At 38.4% G+C, this 14,409-nt stretch overlaps 1 protein-coding gene across 3 annotated transcripts in view; it reads right to left on the bottom strand.

Annotated features, from left to right (window-relative positions):
- cadm4 (cell adhesion molecule 4) overlaps positions 1–14,409 on the bottom strand; it is a 198,814-nt gene that overhangs the window by 16,124 nt on the left and 168,281 nt on the right. For all 3 annotated transcript variants that reach the window (XM_059338570.1, XM_059338569.1, XM_059338571.1), the window contains exons 4-5: positions 12,654–12,815; positions 6,392–6,482 (exon numbers count right to left, since the gene is read on the bottom strand). In XM_059338570.1, the coding sequence (XP_059194553.1) occupies positions 6,392–6,482; positions 12,654–12,815 (253 nt within the window). The remainder of the gene's footprint in view (positions 1–6,391; positions 6,483–12,653; positions 12,816–14,409) is intronic.

Below are 14,409 nucleotides of genomic sequence, written 5' to 3'. Positions count from 1 at the left end.
CCAGTGGTGGAATGTAACGTACAATTTTGAGGGACTTGTAATTTACTTGAGAATTTCCATTTTATGTAACTTTATACTTCTACTTCACTAAATTTAGAGGCAAATATTGAACTTTTTACTCCACTACATTTAGCTGACAGCTTTAGTTACTTTTCAGCTCAAGATTTAACATAAAAAAAGTAAGTGATTAGACATTTTCTTAATGTTAAACCTCATGACAGTATATTAAGTAGTTAAAATGAGCCCTAAATGCATCAATACTAATCTAATCTAATATATTTGGAATATGTAGAATATAACACTGTAAATTGGTCCATTTTGCATAACGAGTACTTTTATTTTTGATACTTAAAGTACATTTTAATGCTGATACTTTTGTACTTTTACTTCAGTAAGTTTTGAATGCAGGACTTTTACTCGTAGTGGAGTAATTTCACAGTGTGGTATTACTATTTTTAGTTAAGTAAGAGATCTGAATACTTCTTCCACCACTGGAGAGAACCCACGCTGACAGGATGAAAACATGCATGCACAGAAGAGCCACAAGCCAGAATCAAACCTGCAACCCTCTTGCTGTGAGGTGAGATCAGATTTTGTGAGCAATTTTGGTTAGAATGTGCAGTTATTATCAAGTTAGATGCAAAATCACCATTCATTGTCTTACAGGGAGTCTGATGGAGGGTTGATAAGTGGGAAGGCTGGTCTGAGATGTGTTCGCTTGGCTCAGGAGTTGGAGATGTGGGGGAGTTGTTCCTCCACCACAAGAGCAGAAATAGGACTCGTGATTACACCAAAGTTGTCCTATTTTTATGTTTACAAGCTACTGATAAACCTATATTCAGGAGTCGCCTGGTTCTGATCAGAAGTGGGGAGAGTGTGAAGCGCAACAACTATTTTTCGAACATATACCATTAGTGGAGTGCTAGTTTTAAACACATTTAGTAAAAAACCTGAGGTGTTAAAGGGTATTATAAATGAGGAAGTGAAGGTAGAGAAGGGATCGAAGCGCAGGCACCAAGGGAAGCTATAAAAAGAAAGGTGAGGAAGGAGAGTAAAGAAGCCCACAGGGGGAGGATGACATGAGAAGAAAGTATAAAAGGAGCTTGGAGTAGGAGCCAATGGCAACAGAGAGCTGCATCCTGACAAATTATGAAGAGATGGATGGTCAAAGGGCGGCGATGGTGTGAAAGGGTTGGCAGGAGGGAGAGGAGGGCAGATGAAAGAGAAATAGGGTGTCAGATGTGCAGAGTGGAGGGAGGAAAAAGACGGGTAGAAAGAGTGTTACTACAGGTAGAGCAGAGAGAAGTAGAGACGGTGTGCTGGGAGATGAAGGGAAGGAGCAGGCAGACAAAATGAATTGGTCATGAAAGACAGGGAAGGCAGAGCAGACAGGAGGTGCGAGGATTACAGAGACATCCTGGCGAACAGCGCCGTGTGTGTGTATATGTGTGTGTATATGTGTGTGTGTCTGGCTGAGTGTCATGGCTCATGCCACCCTGGCCAGATTACAATCCTGACTCATCTGGGTTCTAATCCCTCAGGACGTCTAATTAAACCTCTTTCTTGCTTAGTCACACACACTTCCTCACTCATCCTACGCACGCTCACCAAATCTCCCCCTCGTCCTCTAACTCTAACACACACACACACACACACACACACACACACACACACACACACACTTATATACTTGTACTCCCACTCGTGGTAATTCCTTCAAACGAGAACACGCGAATAAGCAGGCAATTAAGCAAAATGACAAGACATCGTCTCCATCTCTCCTCCTAATAACAGACAAACAATGAGTGTACTCCTCCACCAAAAGGAAGTGGCATATAATTGGTCATTAATACTTAACAGGCAGTTAACAGGGCCAGGGAGCAAGCGGCAGGGCGACAAGGGGACTCTAATGTGTTAGTGTGTGAGTGTGTGTGTGCATGTGTGTGCAGTCCAGCATGAGATGAGGGTCAGAGTCCAGAGTGGCCTGCTGTCCCATCTCTCACTGTCACACACGCATGCATGCACCACGCAAACACAAACACACACACACACACACACACACACACACACTGCGAGTCCCCAGCCAGCCGTTACAAAGCTTTAGTGGGGCTAAAGCCAATACGCTTCTCAGCCAGTCCTCACTGTGGGATTTCACTTAAGTCATCACACACACACAAGCACACGCATGCACACACGTTTGGCTGCATGAAGCTTCACTGGGAGCTTTAGTGGACTTGATGCCCGCAGACAGACGGACCATCTAGGGGAGGGTTTAACAGCTTAGGACCCAATACCCTTCTGGAAAGTGCACAAAGGGCTGTGAACACACTAGAAAAAGGCTTTGTTTCAAAGCTGGCTCTTAAAAATGTTGACTGCTGATTGGGTTTGGAAGCTCTACCATCACACACAGAGTCACATACAAGTTTGCGATATGTCCACAGTCACACTGTTCTGGTAACCTTCGTGCCGCAGTCTTAAGCTCTTCTTTCTCTCTGTCCCTCATGCAATAAAATATGGATCAGGTGTTTTTTATCGGTCCGTCTAACATGAAATGTCAGGTGATATCACGGATATAGCTCTTCTGGTTGTGATCGGACTTGGAAGCACAAGGATTCTTTTAGTTGTGCTGTCGTGAGGAGGGATGAGGGTTGAGAACTGAATTGTTTGACGCATTTGAACCATTTTCCTCAGAGTTTATAAATTCATTTTAGCAATGACGGCAGGTTTTTCTGATAGTTGCACATCAAACTACAAGCAACACAACTGTGCTGCTTGAAATTTCTGTAAAATTGACATTCTAAGTAATGGTAAAATACCAGCAACATGCAAAAATAAATAAATAAGGGAGAATATGGGCTTAAACTTCAGCAATGCAATATATTTGACTTTTTATGCACTGCTTCCCAACATCTGTTACCGAAGTTAAATATCCCAGGTTACAAATAAGTCCCACATAGACTGGCTAAGCAGATTATTCCTTTGATTAACAGAACCTAAACGAAAACAAATGCAGTACAAATACTTTAATCTTTTCTTGTGCTGGTGCTGAAAACCTGTGGAGGCCTTCTTTTTAACCACACAAAAAATAGATCAGGAATTGGACCAATAAGCAGAATTGGTATCAATAAAATCCTATCAATTCCCATCCTTAATCATAATTACAAAAAAAAACCTGATTATGCAAATTTACATGCAATACATTAGACACCCTTGGCTTGACTTCATTTAAAGTTCAAGGGATGATGCGTTCGGAACTGAATGGCCCAACGGGGGCCTTCATCATTTGCGGGGACAGCATGTGGTCGCACTTAATTTTGATAGTCTATTTCCTAATAATTTCCTGGAAAGGGGTTGATATCAAGTTGCTGTTCGTTCCTCGGGATGGTTCCTAGAAAGCAGCAAGATATCTTGCAGTAATTATAGGGAAAATAGTGAAGTTGGTGGAGATTAGTAGTACTTGGTAATTACTTGAATTTTCCAAAAGAGGCCCCTGGAATTATGTGGGATTGTAATTATATAGAAAGAGGTCAAGTAAGTGTTCATTTTCAACAACACGTAATAAAGAGAGAAGGGGTAAGAGCTGCTGCATGCAGCTGACGATTTGAAGCTACTTAGGGGGAGACTCTCATTCAATTTTCTTTTTTTTTTCTTCTTCAACCTTTACTGAGGGCTGATAAAGTACACATGTTCTCCTTATAGTGATGCCCTGCTTTACTCTCATCCATTTGGTAGCTGTCCAAGAAAAACACTGTTTTCTGCTGCAGCCGGTGAATAGGACCACTGGAGCAGGCAGAGGGTACTCAAGGACGTTTCCACAGCAGCTAGAATGCGTTTTTGTGTACAGTGGACAGTAATTACTTGGAAAATAAACAGTATATATAATAAAAGCTGTGTGAGGTTTACAGATGATCTATCTTAGTCTTTTCTGTAGAGTGCCGGAAGGATGAGTCCTTAAGCCTTGAAATGAGTTGAGCAGTTTTGTACTTCTTGTTCCCTCATGTTGAAGTCATTGAGTGATTTGAATGGGTTTAGGTTAGATTAAATAAGGACTGTGGTTAAACACAAGCTTAAAAAATGTTCATCTTTTGTTCTATGACATAAAATATGTGGGTAAAATGAATTGTGAAGTGAATTTTAAATCTTTTACGTGTCTAAAAATCATTTAGAGCCTTATGTTAACGTTTTAGTTACAGCGGTTGCATTTAGAGATGAGGATTGAAAACTGGTTCCAAATTTTCTGATGCATCTGAACCATATTCCTCAGAGCTTATAAATTCCTTTTACCAATGCCAGCATGTTTTTATTTCATATTTGTGGTTTAAACTCATGCATCTATGCTGCTGGAAATGTAAAACAAGCATGAGTCATGACGGGAAAGAAGAAATGGTCCAAAGTATGATACATTTTATGAAACATTTTATGATTCAAAAGTTGTGTTTACATATGAGGATTATCTTGTTTTATTTGCCACAGAGCTGGATTTCTGCAAAAATTCTAAATTAATGAAAAATCCATAGACTGTATTTAAATAATGGAGGTAGACTGAGAGAAGCTGCTGCTAATTCATGTTAGCATTAACTGGAGCATTAAATGGGATGTTCATTTTGACAAAAAGCAAAAACAAATGGTACGTTAATTACCTAAGAAAAATGAACAGCGACTCCTTGGAGCGTCTGTTAGTCCAACCAAACGCTGAACAAGACATTTTTACTGAACAAAACATTCAAATAAACTGTCATTAAGTGAAAATACAGTGAAAGGGTCAAAGTTATGAGACCAAACCGCCAAACTTCCTTTTTTATATCTATATAACGTTATATATAACTTTATTGACACTTTGCCGTGGATACGCATTGTTCTGCTTCTCCCCTGATGACGGCTCGCCTTGTTAGTGACCTGTCAATCAAAGGTAGCCACGCCCCAAATCATACGATTCTTTATCTTCTATATTCTTCTAAACGGAGCCATTATTTGAACATATTATTGAACATATTATTTAACAAGAAATTGTCTTGAAAAAGATTTTTTATAGTGATTGAGACCATAATGTCCTAAAAACATTTCTGAGGTAATAAATTAAGTGAGAAGTTTTCTCATTTTGCATTGAAACGAATGGACAGAAATCTTTCTGCAGCCAAACTTGGCACCCCCTACTGGAATTTTTGGTAGAATGCAGCTTAAGGCACTTCCTGGTTTGCCTCCCTGCTGAGACCAGGAGGTTGCCGCCTGGAAAAATCCTGTATATTTCCAGGTTTGCCTATAAAATTATGTCAACCCTGCAGCACTCCATACCCCAAAAGGCACAATTAAGAAACACTTTGGAAGACCAACTCCTTACTGCATCTGTGTGTCTAAAAAACCTTCCAAACTGACCTGCTGTTGTTTTTAAAATTGCTCTGAGAAAATAGATAGAAATATCTTCACATCATTCAACCTCATCACTTCAACCGCCAAAACTGCTACAGTTCGTGGTCACCTTTGGCTCTGACTTTTGCCATTCTTCCAGGTAGCTTGAAGCTTATTCTGCACTTAGAACAGGTGCTCTGGGTAAATGTGTGTGCTGAACTGAAGCCAGTGAAAATATTACCTTCCTAACAGATTGCCAGAATGAAAGTAGAGCCCTGTAGGCTTGTAGCTGTCTGTGTAGCTGCTACCTGCAGCTACCAGCTGTTTGGTGATGTTACAACCTAAATGTCATTCTCATAGCAGCTCAAAACATTTTTGCAAAAACTGAGAATATTTCCTGTCCCGTAATACCATTTTGTAAAAATGTAGTGTTTGTAAGGGTTGACGTTGAACTTGGCAACCTCCCGCATGTTGCTGTCAATCAAAAGCTTTCTGTGTGTCCTTAAGCCGATTTGTCGGGACTCGTTGCAGCTTTTCAGGCACAAGCGCTTTGTTGGGACAAACCTTTTATACTTTCTGATTATTTTGTCATGAATTCATTATGGAGTGAGAGAAAACACATAAACCCACTGCTGTGACAACTCAAAAAAAGGCTTCACAAGCAGCGTTTTGTGGCAGTTAGTAAATGTACCGTTTTCATATCCTGCTGAAGGAGAAACTGAATGATTCAGTGTGTTTTTGAAACTACAAAGTCACCATGCCTCCTTAAGCAATGGTCTTTAATATTTCATAATAGGAAAACAGGCCATTATTCACATTTTCGAGGACTGCAAAGGTCGGTGACCTTGACTCTGCTGAAGTGAGGTTTCTCCCTTGCACACGTGCTCTGCAGGATTAATTTGTTTGTGTATTTGTGTGAATGTGTTGGGTCACACTACTTATTATCAGCTTCTGCAAGAACAAAATGTGTCATTATGTTGAGAGTAGATAGCATTTACTGGAGCACAACACAGTTTAGCACATGCACACACACAGAGAGACTTACAGAGGGTTCCCAGTGACGGAGCAGGTGAGGCTGAGCGAGTCGCCCTCTCGCAAAATGCCAGAAGGAGGAACAATTCTCACTGTTGGTGCAACTGTGGGGAGAAAGAAAGAGAGGAGGGGAAGATAAATGAGTATGCATATGAGAGAGGAAATCAAGAACGGCACGATAGAAAAAGGGAATGGATCAAAGGGATCAGAATGGAGCAACAATCAGAGAGGACGGAGAGAAAAAAAAGTAGGAATGAGAGACAGAGAGACAGGGAACAAAAAGGAGGAACAAGGGAAAAGTGAGAAAGTGGCAGTAGGAAGGGTCTTTAACATCTGTTTCCAAGGCAACCAGCCGACAATCCTATGGTAGAGACACCTGTTATCATAAGCAGCCCACCGCTCCAGCAGCTGCTGTACTGCACTTGCTTCAGTAACAGAGCGATGGGAAGCCAAATCCACGCTGACAGTTGGTCATTATTACCAGTTCTCTGGCTGGAGGAACGAGCAGCTCGCAGATTGACAAAACTGTTGAATATTAATCAGTGTGAACTATCAACAAACATTAGTATACACCAGGCAAATTAATTGTACCTAAGGACTGATGCAGAAGTACTTGCTGAATATGAATAATAACGGCAACGGTAAATATTTATATATGCCTGTGGAGTGTTTGACTATCTAAAACTATTTATATATTGTGGGATAAGAATCACATTGGACTGTCAGGAATGCTAATATCTGCAGAGAACTAATGGAGTAATTCGGATATTTGTTGACTTGTGGAATAGCATCACAGTAACATTGGACGAGAAAAGGATTAAATATATACTTTAATCTACTATCATTGAATATATCAATATTGACTAGGGGTGGGCGATATGGCCCTAAAAGATTATCACGATATTGCAGGCTATTTTTGCACTAACGATATACTTGACGATATTAGGAAATACTTAAAAAGATATAGAAAACATAATTTTTTTTAGTATGTATGAATAAATAGAATTCTAACATGTAGTTTGAAGTGCAAATCTCAACAGTTGCCAAATACTCAAAAACTCTTGAGTATATGAGCAAATAATAAAAAATATTCGGGGACATATTTTAATGAAATTTTGTAAAGGAGAATAAAGGTTCTTGTATGTTTTATTTAAGTCATCTTATTTTGACAGTCTTCTTTTAAATTATGTGGTGGATTCTCTTAACACACTGTGCTTTTATTTTGAAAGCTGCATGTGTTTAGCGAGAGGGAGTAAGGAGCTTTTTTGTGATTAAAACAACTTTAACCACTACATCAAGAAGCAGGAACGTTGCCAATATCATGATATGCATTTCTTTAACCATAAAAAAAAATATACCGATATTATCGTGAACGATACGATATGGCACACCCCTAATATTGACATAACATGTATGTAATAAATGGTATGTTACGAATAGAGGTGCAAATCGTGGGTTGCATCACAATACGATATTAGATCGATTCATTGCACAACTATATTTGCCGATATGACAAAGTCTGCCATGACTTTAATTCGGTTTGACTCAGTGGCCAGCGATCAATATGTTGTTGTACCTGTTACATTTATATCAAAACACAACTAAAATATGATTTTACCATTTTATTTCTGAGGTCTTCCATATATTTAAATGATTTATATTTTGAATACAAGACTAAAAACCGACCTTCTGTTCACTATTAAGTGCAACATTGCATTCAAGTGCAGCTGATTTTCATGGGTTAACTTAAACCTCTGAAGTCCAGGAGATTTTGGTTCAAATTTGTCAACTTCCTATGCATTCATTTCTGTCTCTGTTTAGCATCTTTCAGTCTGTCCTTACATCACATGCATGGCTCCTTTTTCTCCACACAAACTTGGCTATCAGTCTGATTTTTCATTTTATTTTAAATAAGAAAGTATAAAGCTGCCAGGAACCCAAAATACAAACAAAACACAAAGGTGTCTATGGAAATGTACCATTTTCTTAACCATTTATACACACAAAAACAGCAGAAAAAATAATAAATAATAAAATATAAAACAGTCTATTTGTATGTAAATTACAAAAATAGTAATAGTTTTCATTGTAGAAAGAAAATTCACATTTTAAAAATTGTCTAGAAACATAAATGGCACACTGTGAAAGCTCCTATGATTGCACTTTCAACTGGCTTTCTCAGCTTGTCTACATATCATATATAAATAAAGTTATTACTGTAAATAAAACATGTATTTTCAATAAATAGATGGACTCCAGAGGGTTAAAGAGCCTGCGATGAATAATTAAGAACAAAAACCATTCACAAAACCTATATCAAGTTATATATGTGTGTTAAGTTTACTTCCCAAAAATCAAACGGGTTGATTGTCATAATAAATGTTCGGGCATTGTATCAATGCAGTTAGATTGTTAAATTGTTTATTAAATGTATTGTTAAATAAATCTACATACCGATCTACATCGATGTATTGTTACACACAGAGTTAATAATACACATACAATAATATCGTGTAAAGAATCTTTCATTTGTTTTTGCTCTAACTTTGTGAAAATGTACAAAAAACTAAGTTAAAGATACATTTTACTGTGCATTGGGCTTTTTAAATTTTCTATAGATATCATGATAACATTGTTATTGTGAACTCTCTTTGTCATGATTATCATGCAGTAAAAATCTGATAGTGTGACAGCTCTAGTTGAATATAAAAAGCACTAGTAACAAACTGGATATTCATTCCAAATCAGCTGGAATTGAAAGAGCCAGTGAGAGCAAAATTCTGACAAAGTGAGACCAGTTGTTGTCAGATATTTGAGATTCAAAGACAAAGAACTTGTTCTCTCCAAAACAAGAGCCCAGCTAAAAAATTCCACAATCAATCCATGTTGACAGAGTTTTCTACTGAAGAGGAATCGAGCTACTCTCATCCTGGCAATGAAAGAGGCCAGAGAACAAAAAACAATGCCGTGACTTATGACAGACTGGTCTCAACAACAACAAAACATTAGAATTTAAGAAAGTTTCTTGTCTCATAAGTGAGCCTCAAGAAATTCCCCATGAATCTAATCAATTCTCCTCTGTGATAGGAGACAACTGGGCTTGTGAGATTCCACCTTGTAAAAATTATTCTTTAAAGTTTATCTTGTTCTAGAAGATTTTTAACGTTTAATACCCAGAAGGTCCTATATATAATCTTAAAGATTTATCTCCAGAATTTTGACAACATAAATGGAAGTCTAGTTAAATCAGTTCAGGATCAAATACTAAAGCGTTTAACTCACATTTTTTATATTTTATTTAAAAAATGTGTTCAGGTGTTCATCCCTGATGAATTGAAAAAAAGCTAAAATAACTGTGGTACACAAAGATGAGTACTCAGCTACTTTTAATCATTACAGACTAATTTCAGTGCTGCCGGTCATGACAAAAGAGTTAAAAAAAACTTGTCCATCAAGGACTACTGAATCATGTGAATAGGCATAATATTTATATGGGTTTAGAAAGAACCACTATTACTTCTTTGGCTGTCTCTTATCTTGTTAATGGAATTTATAAAGTTCAAGATAGAAAGGAACGCACGATAGGAATCTTAGACTTATCTTAAGTTTTTGATGATGCAAGTCATCTCATTCTGCTTGATAAACTTTCATATCTTAGAGTTTTAAAAAAGAAATCTGTGTTGCTCTCTGGTCCTTCTTCCTTTTGTTATAGCACCTGTGGAGCACCTCAAGGACTAGTCCTTGAGCCATTGTTATTTTTAATTCATTTTTCATTACTCAAATAAAAAGCCCAACAAAATAGCTAAGGTAATAAATCAAGAACTCATTAAGATAGGCTATTGCTTTAATCGTAACCAATTATCTCTCAATGCTAAAACAATATTAGTATTAAAATTATTATGGAAAAAAATATATTGTCCTCTCTTTGGACTTTGGTCAGGGAATGATGGTCCGTCTTTAAATATACATATTAATAAGAACCATTATTAATAAAGTGCAGTCCACATGATTTCTGGGTCTTGATGAGGCTCTACCTTGAAAGTAAATTTGACAAAAATTAAAAAGAAAGGTTGCCCATAAAGTTGAAATACGATTTTTGATTAATTATATATATTATATATATATTAAGTGATTTATTATTGCCAGATAAAGTGTATATCTTCTCAAACAACATGGTCTCACAGGAATCCGGACATGGATTTCGCTACAATGCAAGTTAATGACAGTCATATCCCGTGGCTATTCCAACATACAAAGTGATTATGTACATTCACTGAGTGAATATTTAGAAAATAAAACATATATTTCTCACTAGAAATGTGATCAAAATCCATTTTTATGCAGAAACTAAGTCAAAATATTGATTTTTTTCACTAAAAATGAGAGAACTGTCCGCCATGTTTTTTGTTCTGACCGCCGGGACCTTAAAAGTCACGTGACTTGGAACAAACCAATAGGAAAAAAGATCCATGGAATAGCCACGGGATCTCAAAACTTTATTAATCAATTCTTACAAACATATCACAATGAAAATGAAACCACAATTAAAAGGTTTGTTTCTGAATATAAAATTATTCAACTTTATGGGCGACTGTGTATATTGCTGTAACTCAGTCTGGACGACTCCTCATCCCACTAAACTTTTATTTGTTTTTCATCTACAAAAAAAGAGTATTAAGAATCATCAAATAAAAACATCAAACGCATTCATCTCAACCATTTTTTCTCCCGTCAGCCATCATCAGTGTTTATCAGATCAACCAACAACAGAATGCTTTATTTACACACACTTCTTTGAAAAGGACCCTCCCTAGTTTTTTCAGGAACAGTATTCATGCATCAGTTCCACAATTAATCTACTCAAAATACCTATAAATACAGGCCTCCTATCTGTCAAACATCTCTATTATAGCTTGGTTTAATTTAAAGAGGCTCAGTGATATGTAATGCTCTCCCATCTCGTATTAAAATGAGCACCTGCACTATTCATGAAAGCTTTTAAACATTTGTTTTTATCTCCACAACATTATCCTTATGGATTATCTGTGAAAAGTGCCTACTTATAATTAATCTAATTGTATTTAATTACTTTACTCCTTCTATCTATGGATGTCTGCTGGTGTGTTCAATCTTATCTTTCTCTATTTCCCCTCCTTTTAATAGTTTTCTCCTTCTCTAATAGATTAAGGTATACAGTGTGGAGTGCCCTGTAATGCCCCTCTGAGTGTTTTAAAAAGAAGAGGGAGAAAAAGAATGATATTGATGAATAAACTAATGACTAAACATCTCAATCTGGTGCCTCTCAGTCGATATGTTACTTTGTTTTCTGAATTTAAAAAGGATTTTGCAGACAGCAATTATTACTGAATTGTGAGGAAGTGACAGTTTTGTTTGTCCTCACATCAGTAAAAAAAAGACAGACATGTCAGAACTAAAATAGTTGAAGCAAACTTAACATGCTTGATAGGATTAGAAGCAAACAAATGGATTTACATTTTATATTAATGAATTAAATTATGATTTCAGAATTTTCCAAGGGTATAGATTATAGCTGTCTGACATTTTCAAGATTAATCCTGCTGAACCGTCTAAAGATATGTGGAAATATTAAGAATTCAGCTTAAAATAAAAAATATGGTTTTATCTGAACTTGTTGCCCTGAGTGAATATTAGACTTAAGCCAATTATAAATTTAAATCTCTCAGTGTTTGCTTTCCCCTGCTTTAAATGGACATATGTGCAGAGATTTCACAGCATGCCAAGTGTGCAAATTAGCCAGCAAAATCAATCAATCCCAGAACAGTACGGGGATCATTGCGTTGACTAATGTGACCCTGGTTTTCTCAGCTGATGTTGGTTAGCTCCTTAGACCACAGGGCAGGACCCTTACCTGGCCGCAGGCCTGATTCTGCCAGCTTCCTGCTTGACAAGATTTGTATGTGTTAGGTTTTAATGAGAGCAGGGCTCACACAGGGCAGCTTTGAATATCACTCTTATAAAAATCCTGGAGTACGTTTAAATGAACTTCCTTCTGAAATGAGATATCCTCCATTTGAAAAATGTGGCTGCTACCCTGACAAAATTATGGCTGGCATTAAAGTAAAACGCTGTAATGAATAGTACCGAAGTAGCAACTTAAGTGACAGCAATACAGATGGAATAATCTATGTTTCTGAAATATTTGGCAATGAGCATTATGTTACTTCATTTGTTTCCAAGACGGATGGGAAGCGCTGTGATATAAAGTACACACACAAACACACAAACACACTTACAATACACATCCAGGCGGTAGTGTCGGATCCTCCTCTGCCCGCCAAGCGCTGGGTGAAACGCCTCGCAGCTCAGCGCCGCCCCGTTGTCTTTCCTTTCTACCGGGATCTGGATGGTGCTGGACACGCTGAATGTCTTTGCATTGTCCTGCTGGGAAACCACACCTGGGGAGAGAGAAAGACAGGATGAGATGACAGAAGGAAAGAAGACAGGTGGGGCGGCCAACAAACAACCTAGCAGCCAAAACACAACTGTCTTTGCTTTTTTTTCCTGCGGAGACACCACACCTATGGTGTGAGAGGGAGAGAGAGGAAGGAGGGAGGGAAGTAAAAGATGGGTAGACTTTTAAAGTAGAGCACAAAGGTAAGACTGAAAGAAAGAAGTTAGAAGAAGTTAGCGACTGATGAATGAGCTGCTTTTTCAGCAGCAGGTACCTGTGGAGGGGAGGATGAGTGGTGGGAACAGAATAAGAGAGAGAAAAGAGAAAGCAATTTGCATCTATATTTCATGGCAATTATGAGCAGCAGAACTGTTTGTTTGCAGATGGCAAATCAACTGAATATTTTGTGTGTGTGTGTGTGAATGAAAGTGAGAGAGAGATGGAGGAGAGAGAGAGAGAGATAAAAGAGAGAATATGCATAACCGAATTGAGATTTTAACTGAGCCAGACATGGAGAGAGAGAGGGGCGTCAAAGGAGCACGGGTGAGAGAGAGAAAAGGCAAAGGAGAGAGGGACTCATAGACAGAGAGAGAGAGAAAGAGGGGAGCAAAACGGGTCTGATTGATGGGGGAGGAGGGTGAGGAGAGCTGCGGCGAGACAAGTCCAGACATGAAAGAGGACGATAAGAGTGCCAAGCCAGATGCAGAGTGGAAGAAAGATGTGAGAAGAGAGGAGGAGGAGAGACAGAAGGAGGGAGGATGAACAGCGTGGTGACATGGTCACGTATTGGGAGTTTGTGCTTGTTGAGGCAGAATACAACAATATTACTTATATCGCGCTGAGTTTTCAATTATTACCGGCGAGCAAATGAGAGCAGGCCCAATCGAAGCGTGAGAGAGGACGGCGGTGGGTGCAGATGAGCAGGATTCAGGCGGCGGTGGGAAGATAGCGTCTTAATTAAAGAGTGCTTTCCCATATCTGTTGGGATCTGCCTCTAACCTTTAGTGTCACAGTTCATTTAACTCAGGGCCAAAAACAGAGAGGAGGGGTGGAGAGAGGAGAGGAAACAGTGGAAAGGAGAAAAGACGACAGGAGAGGAAACAGGAGAAAAAGAGAGGACGTGAGAAAGGACGACGGGAGAGGAAGAAGAAAGGAAATAAGAAGGGATGAAACAGGAGAAGAAGGGAGGAAAGGAAGAAGAAGAGAGGACTAAAGATGAGTGGAGAGGAAACAGGGAAAATAATGAAGGAATGAGATGAGAGGAGAGGTCATGAGAAAGGACGACAGGAGAGAGGACAGGAGAAGAAGAAAAGATGAGAGGAAAGAACAAAAGATGACTAGAATGGAGAAATAGGAAGAGGGAGAAGAGAAAAGATGACAGGAGAAGAAAAGTGGTAAAGGGAGGAGAGGAGAAAAGAAAAGAAAAGATGAGAGGGAGCAGAAGAGGGAGAGGAGAGGAGAGGAAACAGGAGAAAAAGAGAGGACATGAGAATGGACAACGAGAGAGGAAGAAGAAAGGAAATTAGAAGAGATGAAACAGGAGAAGAAGGGAGGAAAGGAAGAAGAAGAAAGGAGAAAAGATGAGTGGAGAGGAAACA

Source organism: Centropristis striata, chromosome 8 (assembly GCF_030273125.1).
Source record: "Centropristis striata isolate RG_2023a ecotype Rhode Island chromosome 8, C.striata_1.0, whole genome shotgun sequence".
Classification (NCBI taxonomy): Eukaryota; Metazoa; Chordata; class Actinopteri; order Perciformes; family Serranidae; genus Centropristis; species Centropristis striata.
This window is presented reverse-complemented; position numbering and strand designations above follow the sequence as displayed.